At 40.3% G+C, this 16,364-nt stretch overlaps 1 protein-coding gene across 34 annotated transcripts in view; it reads right to left on the reverse strand.

Moving 5' to 3' along the window:
* Positions 1–16,364, reverse strand: part of ANK2 (ankyrin 2) — a 772,868-nt gene that overhangs the window by 15,219 nt on the left and 741,285 nt on the right. For 30 of the 34 annotated variants that reach the window (XM_073571907.1, XM_073571914.1, XM_073571911.1 and 27 more), the window contains 3 exons: positions 5,902–5,994; positions 5,355–5,438; positions 538–702 (listed from right to left, as the gene is read on the reverse strand). In XM_073571907.1, the coding sequence (XP_073428008.1) occupies positions 538–702; positions 5,355–5,438; positions 5,902–5,994 (342 nt within the window). The remainder of the gene's footprint in view (positions 1–537; positions 703–5,354; positions 5,439–5,901; positions 5,995–16,364) is intronic. The other 4 variants (XM_073571927.1, XM_073571904.1, XM_073571928.1 and 1 more) reach the window with 1 other exon arrangement.

Raw genomic sequence — 16,364 nt, forward strand, 5'->3', positions numbered from 1 at the left:
CCTGCAAAAAGAAGGAAACACAGCGTCTGGTGATGTCCATAAGTTCAAGATTTCAGGCAGTCATTGCCAACAAAGGATTTTCAACCAAGTACTAGAAATGAACATTCTATTTCCAATTATTTAATCTGTGTAATTACTTTTGGTCCCTTTAAAAACAGGGTGGCACATGTTAAGGAGCTGAAACTCCTAAACCCTTCATCCAATTTTAATGTGGATACCCTCAAATGAAAGCTGAAAGTCTGAACTTCAACTGCATCTGAATCGTTTTGTTTAAAATTCATTGTGGTAATGTCTAGAACCAAAATTAGAAAAATGTTGTCTCTGTCCAAATATATATGGACCTAACTGTACATAAAAACACTAGGGATGTCAATGACTAAGATGCAAGTTTTACTGAAATCTTTCAATTTGAGGTGCTCCTCCTGCTCTACAACATCATGCTTGTAGATCAGATAATATTTTCAACATGGTAGGTTCCTTTTAAGTATGCATTATTATTCATTTTCTTTACAACTCATTCTATTTAGTTGAGCTCACCTCGGACTGCTCGCTGTCACTTTTGAGTATGGTGCGTTTCATAACTTTAGATACAGAGTCTCCATCTTCTACAGTCACTGGTTCTTGTGATCCCCCCTGTGCCACAACTTCTTCTTTTTCTGTACCATCAGGCAATACAAATCTTCTAATAATTTTCCTTGTCACCTGGAGTAATAAAACGAAAAGTCATTTTTACTTGCATGCAGTTTTATGTGTTAGATAAGTAGAAACCACACTTAATACACAGAACAGTAAAGATTGGATATGTAAACTCTAGAGCAGAGCTTCTTAAGCTTTTTCTGCTGGGACCTCATCATACAGGCCAAGATAATACATGGGCGTCAATGGATAAACTAAAATGATGTTGGTGACTCACTGCTAGGATCCCAGCACTAGGACAAAAATGTCTAAGAATGGGTCTATGAATCACAGGAATCAAGCTTAGCAGAACTCTGTCCTAATTGGGGCAGAGGTGTATATTCTCAAACTCTGCTCCATGCATTGTCTATAGAACAGACGAAAATAACACAGCGCTGTACTCGCCTTTTTTTGGCAGTCCATAGACAATGAATGGAGATGAGGTCAAGCATGCGTTACTTTCACCCCATTCAAAGAAGGCTCTGCAGAGCCAGTTTGTTGTGATGCAGAGCCCCCCCAGCGATCAGTAAGTTACTTCATATCTTATGAATTATGATTGAATTGTTAGATCTCATTGAACATTTATTCACATAGGTGTATATCACTGGAAAACTGTTGACTAGTGGGAAAACGGTCTTTAAATAAAAAATAACTTTTTTAATAAATTTCTTTAAATATTATATGTTAAAACCATTGAATCCACATACAGCCAATTGAGGATGTATAAGGGCCACAGCTACAGGAGTTGTGATGTAATTATCACAGCTGTGACCTGCTAGGTCCCGATTATAGTGCTAGGATGTACCGATATTTTATGTATATTTAATAGGATTCCTGACCTTTGTCCCTTTTAAATTATTGGTCAGGTTAATTAACATCTGCAGTAATTGTATATTTGGTCAAGGATTTTTAGAACCAAATAGGAGTTATCAAATGACTGCCTGTATCACTACGTAAACTAGGAGTAATAACCTATTAACATCAAGAAGTCTATTAACACTGCTATATGTTGCCAGCCAAAATAAAATTGATATCATCCAATTTAATAAAATGAATGCGTCGTGTCCGATCTATACACGGCTGGTATAGGATGTATGATGTATAATTGATCAAAGGCAGTGTAATCTGCTGCTCCTATAAAAGCAAGCACGCCGCAAAGTTGATCTAACATACAGGTCGCATCCAGTGTATGTGCGGCTAATATAGGAGACCGCATGTAAGTATAAGCAGTGATATAAGGCAATGTAGCTACACCACTGCTCGGATAGCAGACATACCATTGCACTTAATGATCTAACACACAAGCCACATCCAATGTGTGCATCTGGTGTGAATGACCACATGTAAGTATAGCAGGTAGGCACGTTCTCCCTGGGTCAGTGACCACACAGACGTTTAGAAGTAGTCAGCGCACCCTAGTAGACAAACTATCGGTTTGTCTGCAGCTTGTTACACCATGCTCCTGTAGCACCGGACATAGACATCTTAATTGATCATCCCTATCTTGGTTGCTTTATAGCAGACACTATCTATTATCTACTGCCTAGCATAAAGGCCCCGTCACACACAGCGATCTCGCCAGCGAGATCACTGTGTGTGACGGGGATCAGCGACCGACCCCCCCTGCCGGGTATCGCTTATCGTGCTCGATCGTCCTGGGACATTTTTTTTTTATCGCTGGTCTCCCGCTGGCCAGCACGCATCGCTGCGTGTGGCAGCGAGAGACCAGCAATCAGCGACGCTGGTTTCTAATGTAAACAGCGGGTATCCAGGAGCCTCACGGCTCTTAGATACCCGATGTTTACCTTGGAAACCAGCGTGTACGTCAGTTTCCAAGGTAAACAGCGGGTATCCAAGAGCCGCGGCTCCTGGATACCCGATGTTTACATTAGAAACCAGCTTGCTTGCTGGTTCTGATCGCTGGAGGGGCTGTCTATGTGACAGCTCACCAGCGATCCCATCCATGTCGGATCGTTGGTGGGAATGCTGGGACATCATTATGTGTAACGGGGCCTTAAGACCGGGGCATATGTCCCTGATGTGCGTTTAGCCAGGATACCAGCTTTTTCTAAGTAAAACCAAGATAGAGCTAATCAATTAAGATGTCTACATGTGCTGCTACAAATATTTAGTATTAAATATACATAAAATATCTCTACATCCTAGCACTATAATTGGGAAATAGTGCATAACTCCTGTAGCTGTGACCCAATATACATCCTCAAATGAATGTATGTGGATTCAATGGTTTTAACCTATAATAATTAAAGAAATAAAAGTTATTTTTTATTCACACATTCTCTTCCCCTTTCCCAATAGTCTATCTTATAAATTCTAAGAATACCCTTTAAAAGTGTTAGCTTTCAGCTATTTCAATATCCGGTGTGTGGTACTGAGAGTTTTGAGTTGCAGAGCTGTGACGGTACAACCCAGTCATGCCCATTCCTATGCTGGTGACGAAAAGAAGCGGGGGGCTGACTTGCTAAGCTCATTAGCAAAGTCTGCCCCCTTTCCATTACTGCAGACACAGGCAAAAGTTGGTGTGGTCTTCAAGGAGTGGGCATAGTCAACAAGGCATGGCAATTAGAGATTTGATTTTCTGATTATCAGACAGTCCCAAATGGGACAAATTTAATAAATAGTATGCAGCTTTGAATAAATTTGGCAAAAATTACACCAAAACATCAGAACTAAAGCACCACTCCAGTGTTAGATTTTTTGCAGCACTGGAGTGGTGCTGCTAATCTAAGTTCCCTGCTCTTAGTTTCATTCTTACCAGCCACTGTCTTCATCTTCAATTTGCACCTCTCCGGTCGTCTTCAGTAGCTTGTGACCTGTCAGATCACTACAGTTTTTGCTGAAGTGAGCTGGAGGTCACAGATCAAAGTAAGTCTAAGAGAGCCAGAATTAATGAGGGCAGAACTTACATTGATACCTTGCAATTGTTACTTCTGACTTCCTGTCAGTCAGAATTTGCGGTCACAAGATGCCAGTGTGGGACCAAAATGGCGTTATGAAGAGCTGAAGATGTTGGCTGGTGAGTGTAATACTAGGGTTCAATAGCACCAGTCCAGGGCTGAAAAAAAACAGCTGGAGAGGTGCTTTAAATGTGGGCATTAATAGTTTTGAACAAAAATGCATTAGCAATCCAATGGGAAAAGGAGCTTATCTTTACTATACTCAATTGTTCACCCACCTCACGATGAGAAACAATTGAAATTTATGATACAAATGGGAGGAGGAGATGGGATTTGATTTGCCACTAGAGGATCTTGTTGTGATATGTTGTCCAAGGGAAGTCACCAATCATCCATTGTGGAGACTTCACCGAAGGTTCTCCACAGGACATATCTCGTTCCAACTAAACTTCACAGCACAAACCCAAATATCTCAGCTCTGTGTTATCAGGGCTGTGGTCTACCAGGGGATATGAAATACATCTGGTGGACTTGTCTGGCGGTCTTGGACCACTGGCATAGAGTGAAACTCATAGTAGATCAATTGACAGGCCGGAAAATTCCTCTAGAACCTCCGGTTTTTCTTCTTGGGGCAAAGCACCCGTCTCTTCCTAGAGGTCTCCATAGATTGGTAAACTTCCTTTTCAAGGCTACCAAAATTCATATAGCAGCAAAATCGAAAAAATACTAAAGTTACTATAATGTACACTGTGGATTTAATGTTCCTTTTCCCTACTGTTTTATCCTCTTGTAATTGTCTTGTCTTTCCCTCTATAGGTTATATGTTTATCATGATAAGTTAAAAATTCCCCTGTGAGGGAATATGTTTCTAAGTATACTGTTTTCTAAAGTTATAAATTTCAATAAACCATTTTGAAATTAAATATGGGCATTAAAAGCTACAGCGACCAAAAACATTTGGGTAACCTGCTGACAACCTGGTGGCTTTACACAGCTGTGATTTTGCAGTAAAAAGAATAGACAAATTACAGACAAGTCGCATGCAAGTCACAATGCAACTTGCATTAAAGCCTGTGGCAAGTGAGTCACATTTGACTTGCTAGTGACAGAAAGTCAACCACATTTGGAAACATTTGTGACTCTGTATTGCAGCCTCAGTGGGTCGCAGGATGCAATGCAACATTATAGGATATCGCAGTGCGACACTATGATCTCAATATTACACTACGGCCCTGGCCTTAAAGGGAACCTGTCAGCCGATTCAAGCTACCCAAACCATGGACAGCATGAATAAGAGCCTGGCTGCACAACTGAAGCAATGTGTTTCCGAGAAAACATACCGGTAGTTTAAAGATACGTCAAGGACCATAATAAGAGTCTAGTCCGTTGCCGTCCCCGGCTGGCTTCTCTCCACACCGATCTAGTTATGGAAAGGTCTCTCTCATGACAAAGAGAGACACCTGTCAATAACGTGGATCAGTGCAGGTAAAGGCTGGCCGGGTACAGCACCGGACTAGTCTGATATCTCCCTGTGATCCAGTGCGGATCTTCAAACCAAGTTTTCTCCGAAAAGCGACATTTTGTGCCCATGGTTTAGGCAGCATGAATTAACTGGTAGAGTCTGTTCTTAGTTAACTTATTTGCATTTTATTTAAGAAAGGATAATGTACGTATTTTATAGCATTAACAGTACTGATACCAATAGTCCTAACAGCAGAAACTATACAAATGCCTTTATTTCATATTAATGGCACATGATACCTTTTTTACAACAATATGGCCATGCTCATCTGTGTACTGCTCTTCTGTCACTGTTTCAGGTAGGATGTCTGCCATATTGTCGGCCTAAAGAATAAAAAAAGAGCTGACATTCACTAAATTAATCCAGTATTTTTTTAACCACATCCACATTAGTAGGTGCATGAAACTATTTTTTTTTTCTAAAATTAGCAACACAATTCTAAAAACAAATCTGAAAAAAAAAAGTGTTAGGTTCATGCATGGGACCTTGGTCAAAAGTGCAGTAGTCGACCCTGCATTGCAGAAAGCTCTATGATCAGGATTAGGTTGGTCTTCTACCTGAACTTTTGAAGGTGAGGTGAAGAAGCTAACAATCCACTTTCTCTACTGGTATTGGTGGGGGTGCTGCTTACTCACAGAACTGGGCATGCATTAGTTGGGAATCATGCAGACAGCCATGTTAATCAGTACATAATTGCATTGCACGGCCATCAAAGACTCCTTGCAATTGTAACCAGGACTTAGTAACCACTGGCTGAGGGACGTGCAGGAGTTAAACGCTGTGTACCTGGATAATCACACGGCGACGTACGACCCTGGTAGTTACCATCTCGTCCTCATCTGAGTGGGTCTCTAGCTCACCTAGCTCCTCTGCTAGCTCCTGGTGGAGGCATGGAAGCAGTACTCTTTTACAATACTACATCTTAGGCTTCCATAAAGAGGACCTGTTTATCACCAGGTCAAAAGAGTCATTGCTCATATTTTATTCCCATTGCTCCCCTGAGCGTTCCGTTTTTTATGTATTTCTCTAAGTTCACCAGATGCTTCCAGGGATACAGGTCTTTTCATAAAATGTAATTTTTGTGGTATTCACCAAGGGGGTGTATCTCACAGGGTAACTATGCAAATCAACCTAAAGGCACACTCCGGAGATTCCTGTGACAAGGCCTGTTGATAAACACCATAAAATCAGAAATAAAAATAAATAGGCCCATTAAAAAAGGCAAATGTAAAATAAATAAGTAAATGGAATAATCAGGGGAGCAGTAGGAATAAAATAAGAGTAAAAATTTTCCAATTTTGACCAGGTGACAAGTTCTCTTTAAATTCTATGTAAAATTGTAATTTACCAACTTACAGTAAATCAGAGATGAGAAAAATACATTTTTGCCAATAAAAAGGTACGGCAAACAGTTTATACCATTGTAATTACACACATACTGCACTTTTTTTTAATAGAAAAGAGATAGTGTGACCAGGCTAAAAGAAAAGGAAACAAACCGTTTCTTCTGAAAATGTAAAATACTTGCAGAAACTTGTTTCCATAATGCAAAATATGGAATTCAAGTAACATAGTTTTGAACATAGTAACATAGTTTTGAAGGCTGAAGGAAGGACCTTATGTCCATCTAGTTCAGCCTATTTTTAGTGCAGCTGTTCTGCATTGTTGATCCTGGGGAAGGCAAAAAACCCACAGAGTAGAAGCCAATTTTCTCCATAATGAAAAAAAATTCTTTCCCCTAAGCAGGGTCAACCATCTACCTATAATATTCTGTTATTCGTAACCTTCTATACTGTTACTCACAAGAAAAGCATCCATTCCTTTCTTAAATTCATTCAGTGAGTTGGCCATCACCACTTCCTCAGGAGTAGGAAGTAGAGGCTTAAAAACTTATTTCAAGCATCCTTCCAGAGTACTTCATATTCGTTTGGTCATAGGTGGAAATATTACAAGGAATGATTTAGATAAACAAATTATCTTATTGTTAATTACCCCCTTCGCCACTAGCCACTGCTGTATGTGACTGTGCACCCCTACCTCACTCCACATACACTCTACAGAGAAGTTGGGGTCACAATGTTTGAGTAATGTGGGGGAAGTACAGGCTTAGTAGCTATGACCATACTGTTCTTAAAACAAGTGTGAAAAGTTAAAAAAGAAACCTTTTAATTTAAAAGCGTACATATTCTACTAAAAAGATCACTTATGGTCAAAGAAAAATAAAGTATGCCAGATATTTTCAGATATATTGATTACTTGCCGTGAACAGTAGTTATATAACTGAACAGAAAAGAAATGGTGACTTTGTTGTGAAAGCTATATTAGGACCAGGCCTAAGTATATAAATACACATGTGGTTCCAATTGTTGGTACCCCTCGTTTAAATGACAGAAAAACCCACAATGGTCACAGAAATAACTTGAATCTGGCAAAAGTAATAATAAATAAAAAATCTAAGAAAATAAACAAATGAAAGTCAGACATTGCTTTTTAACCACGCTTCCACAGAATTAAAAAATAAAATAAAAAAACTCATGAAATAGGCCTGGACAGAAATGATGGTAACCTTAACTTAATATTTTGTTGCACAACCATTTGAGACAATCACTGCAATCAAACAATTCCTGTAACTGTCAATGAGACTTCTGCACCTCTCGACAGGTATTTTGACCCACTCATCAAGAGCAAACTGCTCGATTTGTCTCATGTTTGAAGGTTGCCTTTTCCAGACGGCATGTTTCAGCTCTTTCCAAAGATGCTCAATAGGATTTAGGTCAGGGATCATAGAAGGCCACTTCAGAATAGTCGAATAGTTTCCTCTTAGCCATTTTTGGGTGTTTTTAGCTGTGTTTTGGATCATTATCCTGTTGCAAGACCCATGACCTGCGACTGAGACTAATCTTTCTGATACTGGGTAGCACATTTCTCTGCACAGATCTGCACAAATTCTAGACACCCTGTGCCAGATGCAGCAAAGCAGCCCCAAAACATAACAGAGCCTCCTCCATGTTTCACAGTAGGGACAGTGTTCTTTTCTTGATATGCTTCATTTTTCCGTGTGTGAACACAGAGCTGATGTGTGTGATACCTATGTGATATGTATGGTGTGTGCATGAAGAAGATAGGTATCCAGATTCCAGATTAGGTGATCACGAGTCTTATTGTTCACTTTTTGCATTTAATTCAGCACAAGTTTAGAAGAGCTGAACTTGACCGATATATGACCTGTTAGGAACACGGTGGTTTCAGTGAAAAACAACCACAATGCGCCTGCGTAACACGAGCTGGCCACGAGCTCAAAGATTAACCACGCAGGCGCCAAGCATGAACGTGTTATATAAGCATTATTTGCAGAAAGTACTGCGCATGGTTGAACTGATATCTGATTATAAACAATATAAAACAAAGGGGACTTTCACTGGTAGGGAGGGACGTTTCCAGAAGGCTTTATGGACGCATAACTTCTGTGATGTTGTGTTAACTGGATGTTGCCTCTTTACCCGTCGAGTCCCCCGAGGGAGGAGTGATGCTACAATATCCGGTAAAAAACGAATTGATGCTTACTTTTCTCTATTTTATAGATGATGATGATGATCAATGTAATGCTAGACTAGTGCTGCTATAATTCATGTGCCTATAACACACATATCAAAGTGTTACCTAAGTCATTACTTGCTTAAATATTTTTTCTGTTATCTCATTATTAATAAAATATAAATTGTTTTACCGAAATAAAGACCTAGCAGTCTTTTTGCCTAATTAGTATATTAGTGAGCGCTACGTAAGTAAGGGGCTTGCCCCTCTCAAAGTGAAAATTCGGTAAGACATAAATTGGCGTAGTCGGCAGGATCTTTTTCAATATGTTTAAGAAACGAAAGGAAAAGCAGGAGGATGTAGTGGATGTGCCCGGTTGGACTGAGGCACCGTATAATATATTGGCACATGAGTTGAGCAGTTCTGGACTGGCGGAACAGTGGTCTAGTAAGCTTAAAGGTAGTGAACCCACTGATGTTGTTAAAGTACTCAGGGGTGATGTAGAGTCTTTAGGACGGCGTATGTGGATTTGTTTTCCCTGCGAAGGCAGGTGATGCAGTTAACCCATGATGTTGTTGGTTTACTCATGGGGATCCCTGCAAAGGCAGGTGATGCAGATAACCTCTCGATGTTGTTTAGTTACTCGAGGTTTTCCCTGCAAAGGCAGGTGATGCAGTCAACCCGGGATGTTGTTAATGTACTCAGGGGTGTCCCCGCCAAGGCGGGTGATGTTGTGTCGCTTGGGCGACGAACTTGGATTCTGCTCAGTGCATATCGCGCGATGCATGAGCGGAATCAACAAATGCAGAGGAAGTGCTCTCAATTGGAACAAAAAGTTGCAGAGCTAGGAGGGCAGAAAGTGGTGCTGGATTGCAATACCCGTCTGCTCAAAGATAAGTTGGAACATTACCAGAGTGTAGCAGAGAAAGCTGCTATCATAGTTGCTCAAAATAAATATCGCAAGAGAAGAGGAAAAATTGATAAAGAAAAAGTATTCCCACAAAATTCAAAGGTCCAAAAATTAAAATTGCTGGAGTAGGAGGACAGGTAATCACCGGAGTACAAACACAAGTTGCTTTGAAAATAGGAAATCTACCGATAAGAAATTACCGTGTTTTAGTAGTACCCATTCCGGAATATATATTGGGAATTGATGTTTTAAAAGGAATGACTTTAAATTTATCGGCTGGCAAATTCTCCTTTGGAGTAAAAAGGGTAGAAATACAAATGAGACCTGTAACGGTAGGAAAAGTAAAAATGCCCCCTGTACATATCCCTCCTTCTACCAAAATGGTGGCAATGAAACAGTATCGAATACCAGGGGGACACAAAGAGATTACTGAAACAATTAAAAATCTGGTGGATGCAGGAGTCATGCGTACCACTACTACTGCGTGGAATAATCCAGTCTGGCCAGTTAAAAAGAGTGATGGCTCCTGGCGTATGACAGTGGATTACAGGGAACTGAACAAATGTACCCCTCCATTAACAGCTGCAGTGCCAGATACTATCACTATAATAGAAAATATACAGAGTCATAATGGAACTTGGTATGCAGTGATTGATTTGGCTAATGCCTTCTTTACAATTCCAATAGAGGAAAAGGCACAGGATCAATTTGCTTTTACCTGGTTAGGTCGACAGTATACCATGACCAGATTGCCTCAAGGATGGCTTCATAGCCCTACTATTTGTCACCGGACGGTGGCAGAACATCTAGATCAGTTCTCCTTGCCCTCAGATATGCAAATTTCACACTATATTGATGATATAATGATACAAGGAAATGAGGAGCAGGCAGTGAAATCACAATTGGAAAAACTTTTGGTGCATATGAGGAGCAAAGGATGGGAAATAAATGAAGCAAAGGTCCAAGGACCGGCTCAAGTTGTAAAATTTCTTGGAATACAATGGAATAAAGGACATAGGGAAATTTTTACCAAAAGTAAAACAGAAGATTATTAATTTCCCTACTCTCAAGTCTAAGCAAGAGACTCAATCTTATATTGGGCTATTTGGATTTTGGAGACAGCATATACCTCATTTAGGACAGATGCTGTCCCCTTTGTATAAAGTTACGAGGAAGAAATATGAATTTCATTGGGGGGAAGATCAACAAACCGCCTTTGAAATGGTAAAAGAGGCCATACAGCAAGCTGTAGATTTATGGCCAATGACAGCGGGGAGTGTAGAATTGCATGTATCAGTACAAAATATGTATGCAAATTGGTCATGGCAAAAACAAGGGGGAAAAAGAGTCCCCTTAGGATTTTGGAATCGAAAACTCCCTGATGCTGGAGAAAAGTATACTCCATTGGAACAACAATTGCTAGCTTGTTATTGGGCATTGGTAGAAACAGAACAGCTAACTTTAGGACATGAAGTCTTATTAAGACCAGCAATACCTATAATGCAATGGGTATTGTCTAACCCTAAAACCAGTAGGGTAGGATATGCATAGGAACAAAGTATCATAAAATGGAAATGGTACATTTCTGAAAGAGCAAAGAAAGGAGAAGGCGGGATCGCCTCCCTCCATGAGAAAATAGCCGAAATAGGGGAAGAAATCAAATCCCCTGTGAAACCAACTGTCCGGGAAGAGTCCCCTGTAAAATGGGGAAAATCTTATGAAGATTTAACAGAACAACAACAGCAACATGCTTGGTTCACTGATGGGTCAGCTCGATATGTCAATGGAAAGCGACACTGGAAGGGTGTGGCTTATAACCCGAAACTAGAAAAACATTTGGTTATGGAAGGTCACGGTAAAAGTAGCCAATATGCAGAATTATATGCTATCTTTCTGGCATTGAGTTTTGAACAAGGGAAGGAGTGTCACCTTTTCACAGACTCGTGGTCTGTGGCTAATGGTCTTGCAACTTGGATGATGGGATGGAAGAAATATGGTTGGTTAATACATGGTAAGGAAGTGTGGGGAAAAGAGGTGTGGGAATTTATAGAAGAAATGGTTCAAATCACACTTACTACTGTTTTTCATGTTGATGCACATATGCCTGCTGACTCACTTGATCGTTTGTTTAATTCTGAAGCAGATAAAGCCGCCGCTATTAGACAGACTTCTGAGGTTGATCAAGAAAAAGAAAAATGGCTGCAAGGTACAGCTGTTTGGGCGCACAACAAGAGTGGACACCTTGGAGAAAAAGCCACTTACAGGTGGGCCCAAGAAAGAGGTGTTCCACTAACCATGGACATTATAAAACAAGTCATTGCACAGTGTCCAGTATGTCAACATTCACAAAGAAGGAAAGTTCCACATACAGTAATGGGACACATAGCTCGAGGGCAATTACCAGCTCAAATTTGGCAAATGGATTTTATTGGTCCACTTACTGAGAGTAGGGGATGTAAATATGTCTGCACAGTGGTAGACACCTACTCAGGACTCATGATAGGATTCCCTTGCAAAGCTGCCACACAATGGAGCACATTACGTACACTGGAGATTATCACACAATACTATGGTGTTCCACTGCAGATACAGACTGACAATGGGTCACACTTCACTGGTCAACAGATAAAGGATTATGCTAATGAGCATAATGTCCAATGGGTATATCATATGCCTTACTTATCCCCAAGTTGCAGGGTTAGTGGAAAGGATCAATGGACTCTTGAAGTCTACTCTGAAAAAGATACACAATATGGAAGGAGGATATGGCCAGTGGAGAGATAATCTAAGTGAGGCTTTACAAATTATCAACAATAGGCCAATTACTGATTCCATGACACCATTGATGAGAATGCTGACACCCAACCTTACCATACACGAAACTCATATTGTACATACAATTACTTGGTGGAAGATGAATCAAGAGGCTAAAATTCCTGAAAGAGCAACTCCCCTATCTGCGGGATTGGATCTCAGTGCAATAGAAGTGACTATTGTACCTCCAGGTAAGACTGTTCCTATACTAACAGGATTGGGATATCAAATGCCTAAAGGACATTATGGTCAGTTGGCAACTCGGTCTAGTTTTGCTTTAAGAGGGGCCATAGTGGTGGGAGGAGTAATTGATGCTGATTATCAAGGAGAAATTAAAGTTATTATGTCCAATCTAAGACAGAGAGCCGCTAGTTATCTCTAAAGGACAGAAGATGGCTCAAATGTTGGTAATACCTATTAGTTTAGATCAAGCCATCGAAGGACAAGCTCCACTAGAACTCTCCTTACGGGGGGATAAAGCATTCGGGTCATCAGATGTGACCAATGTAGGAGCTAGAATTTGGGTACAGAGTCCTCAAGGACCGCCATCGGCGGCTGAAGTCATTGCTGTGGGCAAGGATCGTACTTTGCTAATCATGAGACCAGGAGTGGAGAAATGGGAATATGTTCCCCAGGAAAAAAAAAAATGTTATTTGCGTGAATAAAATCATGCTTTGTTTTTTTTTTTTTTCCCTAACAGATATTTCTGGGAATATGTGGAATTATTGGAATCCTTGGATGCGAGTGTTTGGTGAAAGTTGAAGGATGAACACCGGGTACTCAAATCCAAAGTCAAAACACCAGTCGGATAAGGTGGTTGTGGAAGAAAAGCACAAAAGAACGAAAACAAGAGGATTTTATTTGCCCAGAAGGACAGAACTGTAACATAGCTAATGTAACAGTGGAAGGATATGTATGGATAGGCCCCCGTGGGACCACCTCATTTCAAGTAGCATATATGTTACACAATATGCACGGAACTGTAAATATTACCGCTAAGGTGAACTTAACATGTTGTAACGCCGGTGGGGGTTTTGAGTCTTTGTCTTCAACTCAACAAACACGGATCTATAAGAACTGCACCCCCACCATTGGAAGTGGAACAGAATTAGTATTCAATATTAGTGTCCTACAGACTTTACTTTGTCATAATGCTACTAGTATAACAAATAGAAGTACTTGGGCACAAAGTATAACGTTTGTTAATATGAATTCGTCAACAACGGATCCGGGACATATGAAGAGGATCCCCTCGTCCTGTGTAAAGACTGGAACTCAATCACAAAAGACTGTAGTAACAGCTATAGTGACATTTCCATCTAATGTTCTCTGCCCTATAAGACAAAAAAGGGCATGGTATGATACGTTGCTGGGGGGAGTGGGAACTGTTACTGGGACTTTGAATTCTTTTGATATTGAAACTCTAGCAAATCGCATGAGTAAAGCAGGTGCAGGAATACAAGATGTTTTAACTTTACAAGGTAAATGGATGCCTACAATATGGCACCCACTGACACAAGCTTGGCAAGCAGATAAATTTTTACTATATATGCAGAATATTTCAAATTCTTTTATATTCACGGAAGGATCAAATATTAGTGCGATTCTTAATTGGACTATGTGTACAATGCAGGCTATTTATCAGATGCAGCAGAGGGCAACAATGCAGACTCGTCTTATGACAGGAAATGAATGGGTACGGAGGACTATGTTTAATAACACAATCCCTGGAGTTTCATGGTTTAAAATTGAAGCTCCCAAAATGGTTTTCAATGACACAGTATGTCAAGGGATATTGAATATATATAATGTAACCAACCACCAAGTAATGTGTAGATATGTAGTTTTACCACTATTATTGGGACCCCTAGGGGATCAATGGTTGTGGATGCCTAAAATGAATGGTTTATACATTGATGACAATAATCGCACGCATGATTTAAGCTTATGTGAAGACACATTAGAAGGTAAAATTTGTAGGTTGCATTCTGCTGTATATGAACCATGTTTGCTACAAGAGACTGTGAATATTTGTGAGTTCACCATTCTACCAATATCCTACAAGATGTTGGTGGAGATAGGTTCCCTATTGTTCCTGGGATGAAAGTTCCTTATGTGGGGTGTTTACAGAATGTTTCCGCTTTACAGTGGGAAGACCAAACCGTCCTTCTCACTCATGACTGGGAGGTACAGGAAAAAGTGCAGTGGCAACCGACCAAGTTGCAGGTAAACAACTGGGAATTGAATATGACCCGGCTCAGGAATATTATGGAGACATCTGAAGAAGGGAGTAGAATAATTCAAATGTTGAATAAAACAATACAATATCATGTTGTTAGTACCACCATAGTGGCAGGGAAAATTGTTAAAATGGGTTCGGCAATTGCTGATGCCACTTCTCATCATTGGTATGATATTTTCATGGGTCATTCTCCTTCGGCTCAAAGGAGGTTAAATTGGATCATTCACCCAGTGTTGGTGCTTGTCCTTGTAGTAATACTTCTATCTATATGGAATTGCTACATGGCATACAAAATCTTCTGTAGGCGACCAAAAGTGCTGATGGTGACCTAAAGAAGTGGAAAATAATTCCCGTGATCAAGGACCGATTGTGATACCTATGTGATATGTATGGTGTGTGCATGAAGAAGATAGGTATCCAGATTCCAGATTAGGTGATCACGAGTCTTATTGTTCACTTTTTGCATTTAATTCAGCACAAGTTTAGAAGAGCTGAACTTGACCGATATATGACCTGTTAGGAACACGGTGGTTTCAGTGAAAAACAACCACAATGCGCCTGCGTAACACGAGCTGGCCACGAGCTCAAAGATTAACCACGCAGGCGCCAAGCATGAACGTGTTATATAAGCATTACTTGCAGAAAGTACTGCGCATGGTTGAACTGATATCTGATTATAAACAATATAAAACAAAGGGGACTTTCACTGGTAGGGAGGGACGTTTCCAGAAGGCTTTATGGACACATAACTTCTGTGATGTTGTGTTAACTGGATGTTGCCTCTTTACCCGTCGAGTCCCCCGAGGGAGGAGTGATGCTACAATATCCGGTAAAAAACGAATTGATGCTTACTTTTCTCTATTTTATAGATGATGATGATGATCAATGTAATGCTAGACTAGTGCTGCTATAATTCATGTGCCTATAACACACATATCAAAGTGTTACCTAAGTCATTACTTGCTTAAATATTTTTTCTGTTATCTCATTATTAATAAAATATAAATTGTTTTACCGAAATAAAGACCTAGCAGTCTTTTTGCCTAATTAGTATATTAGTGAGCGCTACGTAAGTAAGGGGCTTGCCCCTCTCAAAGTGTGCCGTGCCAAAAAGTTCAATTTTTATCTCATCTGTCCATAGGACATTCTCCCAGATGCTTTGTGGCTTGTCAACATGTAGTTTGGCAAATTCCAGTCTGGCTTTTTTATGACTTTTTTTTCAAAAATGGTGTCCTCCTTGGTAGTCTCCCATGAAGCTCCATGGGACTGTAGCCAAGCTCCCTGGACATGGCCGCAGGAGGAAAATTTATGACAAATCAAAGAGATGGATCATACGAATGGTAAAAAAAGAACCCAGAAAAGCAAACTTCTAAACAAATTAAAGGTGAACTTCAAGCTCAAGGAACATCAGTGTCAGATCGCACCAACCGTCACTGTATGAGCCAAAGTGGACTTCAAGGGAGACTACCAAGGAGGACACCATTGTTGACAAAAATCATAAAAAAGCCAGACTGTAATTTGCCAAACTGCATATTGACAAGCCACATAGCTTCTGGGAGAATGTCCTATGGACAGATGAGACAAAAATGGAACTTTTTGGCAAGGCACATCAGCTCTATGTTCACAGACGGAAAAATGAAGCATATCAAGAAAAGAACTTTGTCCCTACTGTGAAACATGGAAGAGGCTCTGTTATGTTCTGGAGCTGCTTTGCTGCATCTGGCGCGGTGTCTAGAATCTGTGCAGGGT

The sequence above is a fragment of the Dendrobates tinctorius genome, unplaced genomic scaffold (genome assembly GCF_039654945.1).
Source record: "Dendrobates tinctorius isolate UK_male_01 unplaced genomic scaffold, ASM3965494v1 ptg000030l, whole genome shotgun sequence".
NCBI classification, from domain to species: Eukaryota; Metazoa; Chordata; class Amphibia; order Anura; family Dendrobatidae; genus Dendrobates; species Dendrobates tinctorius.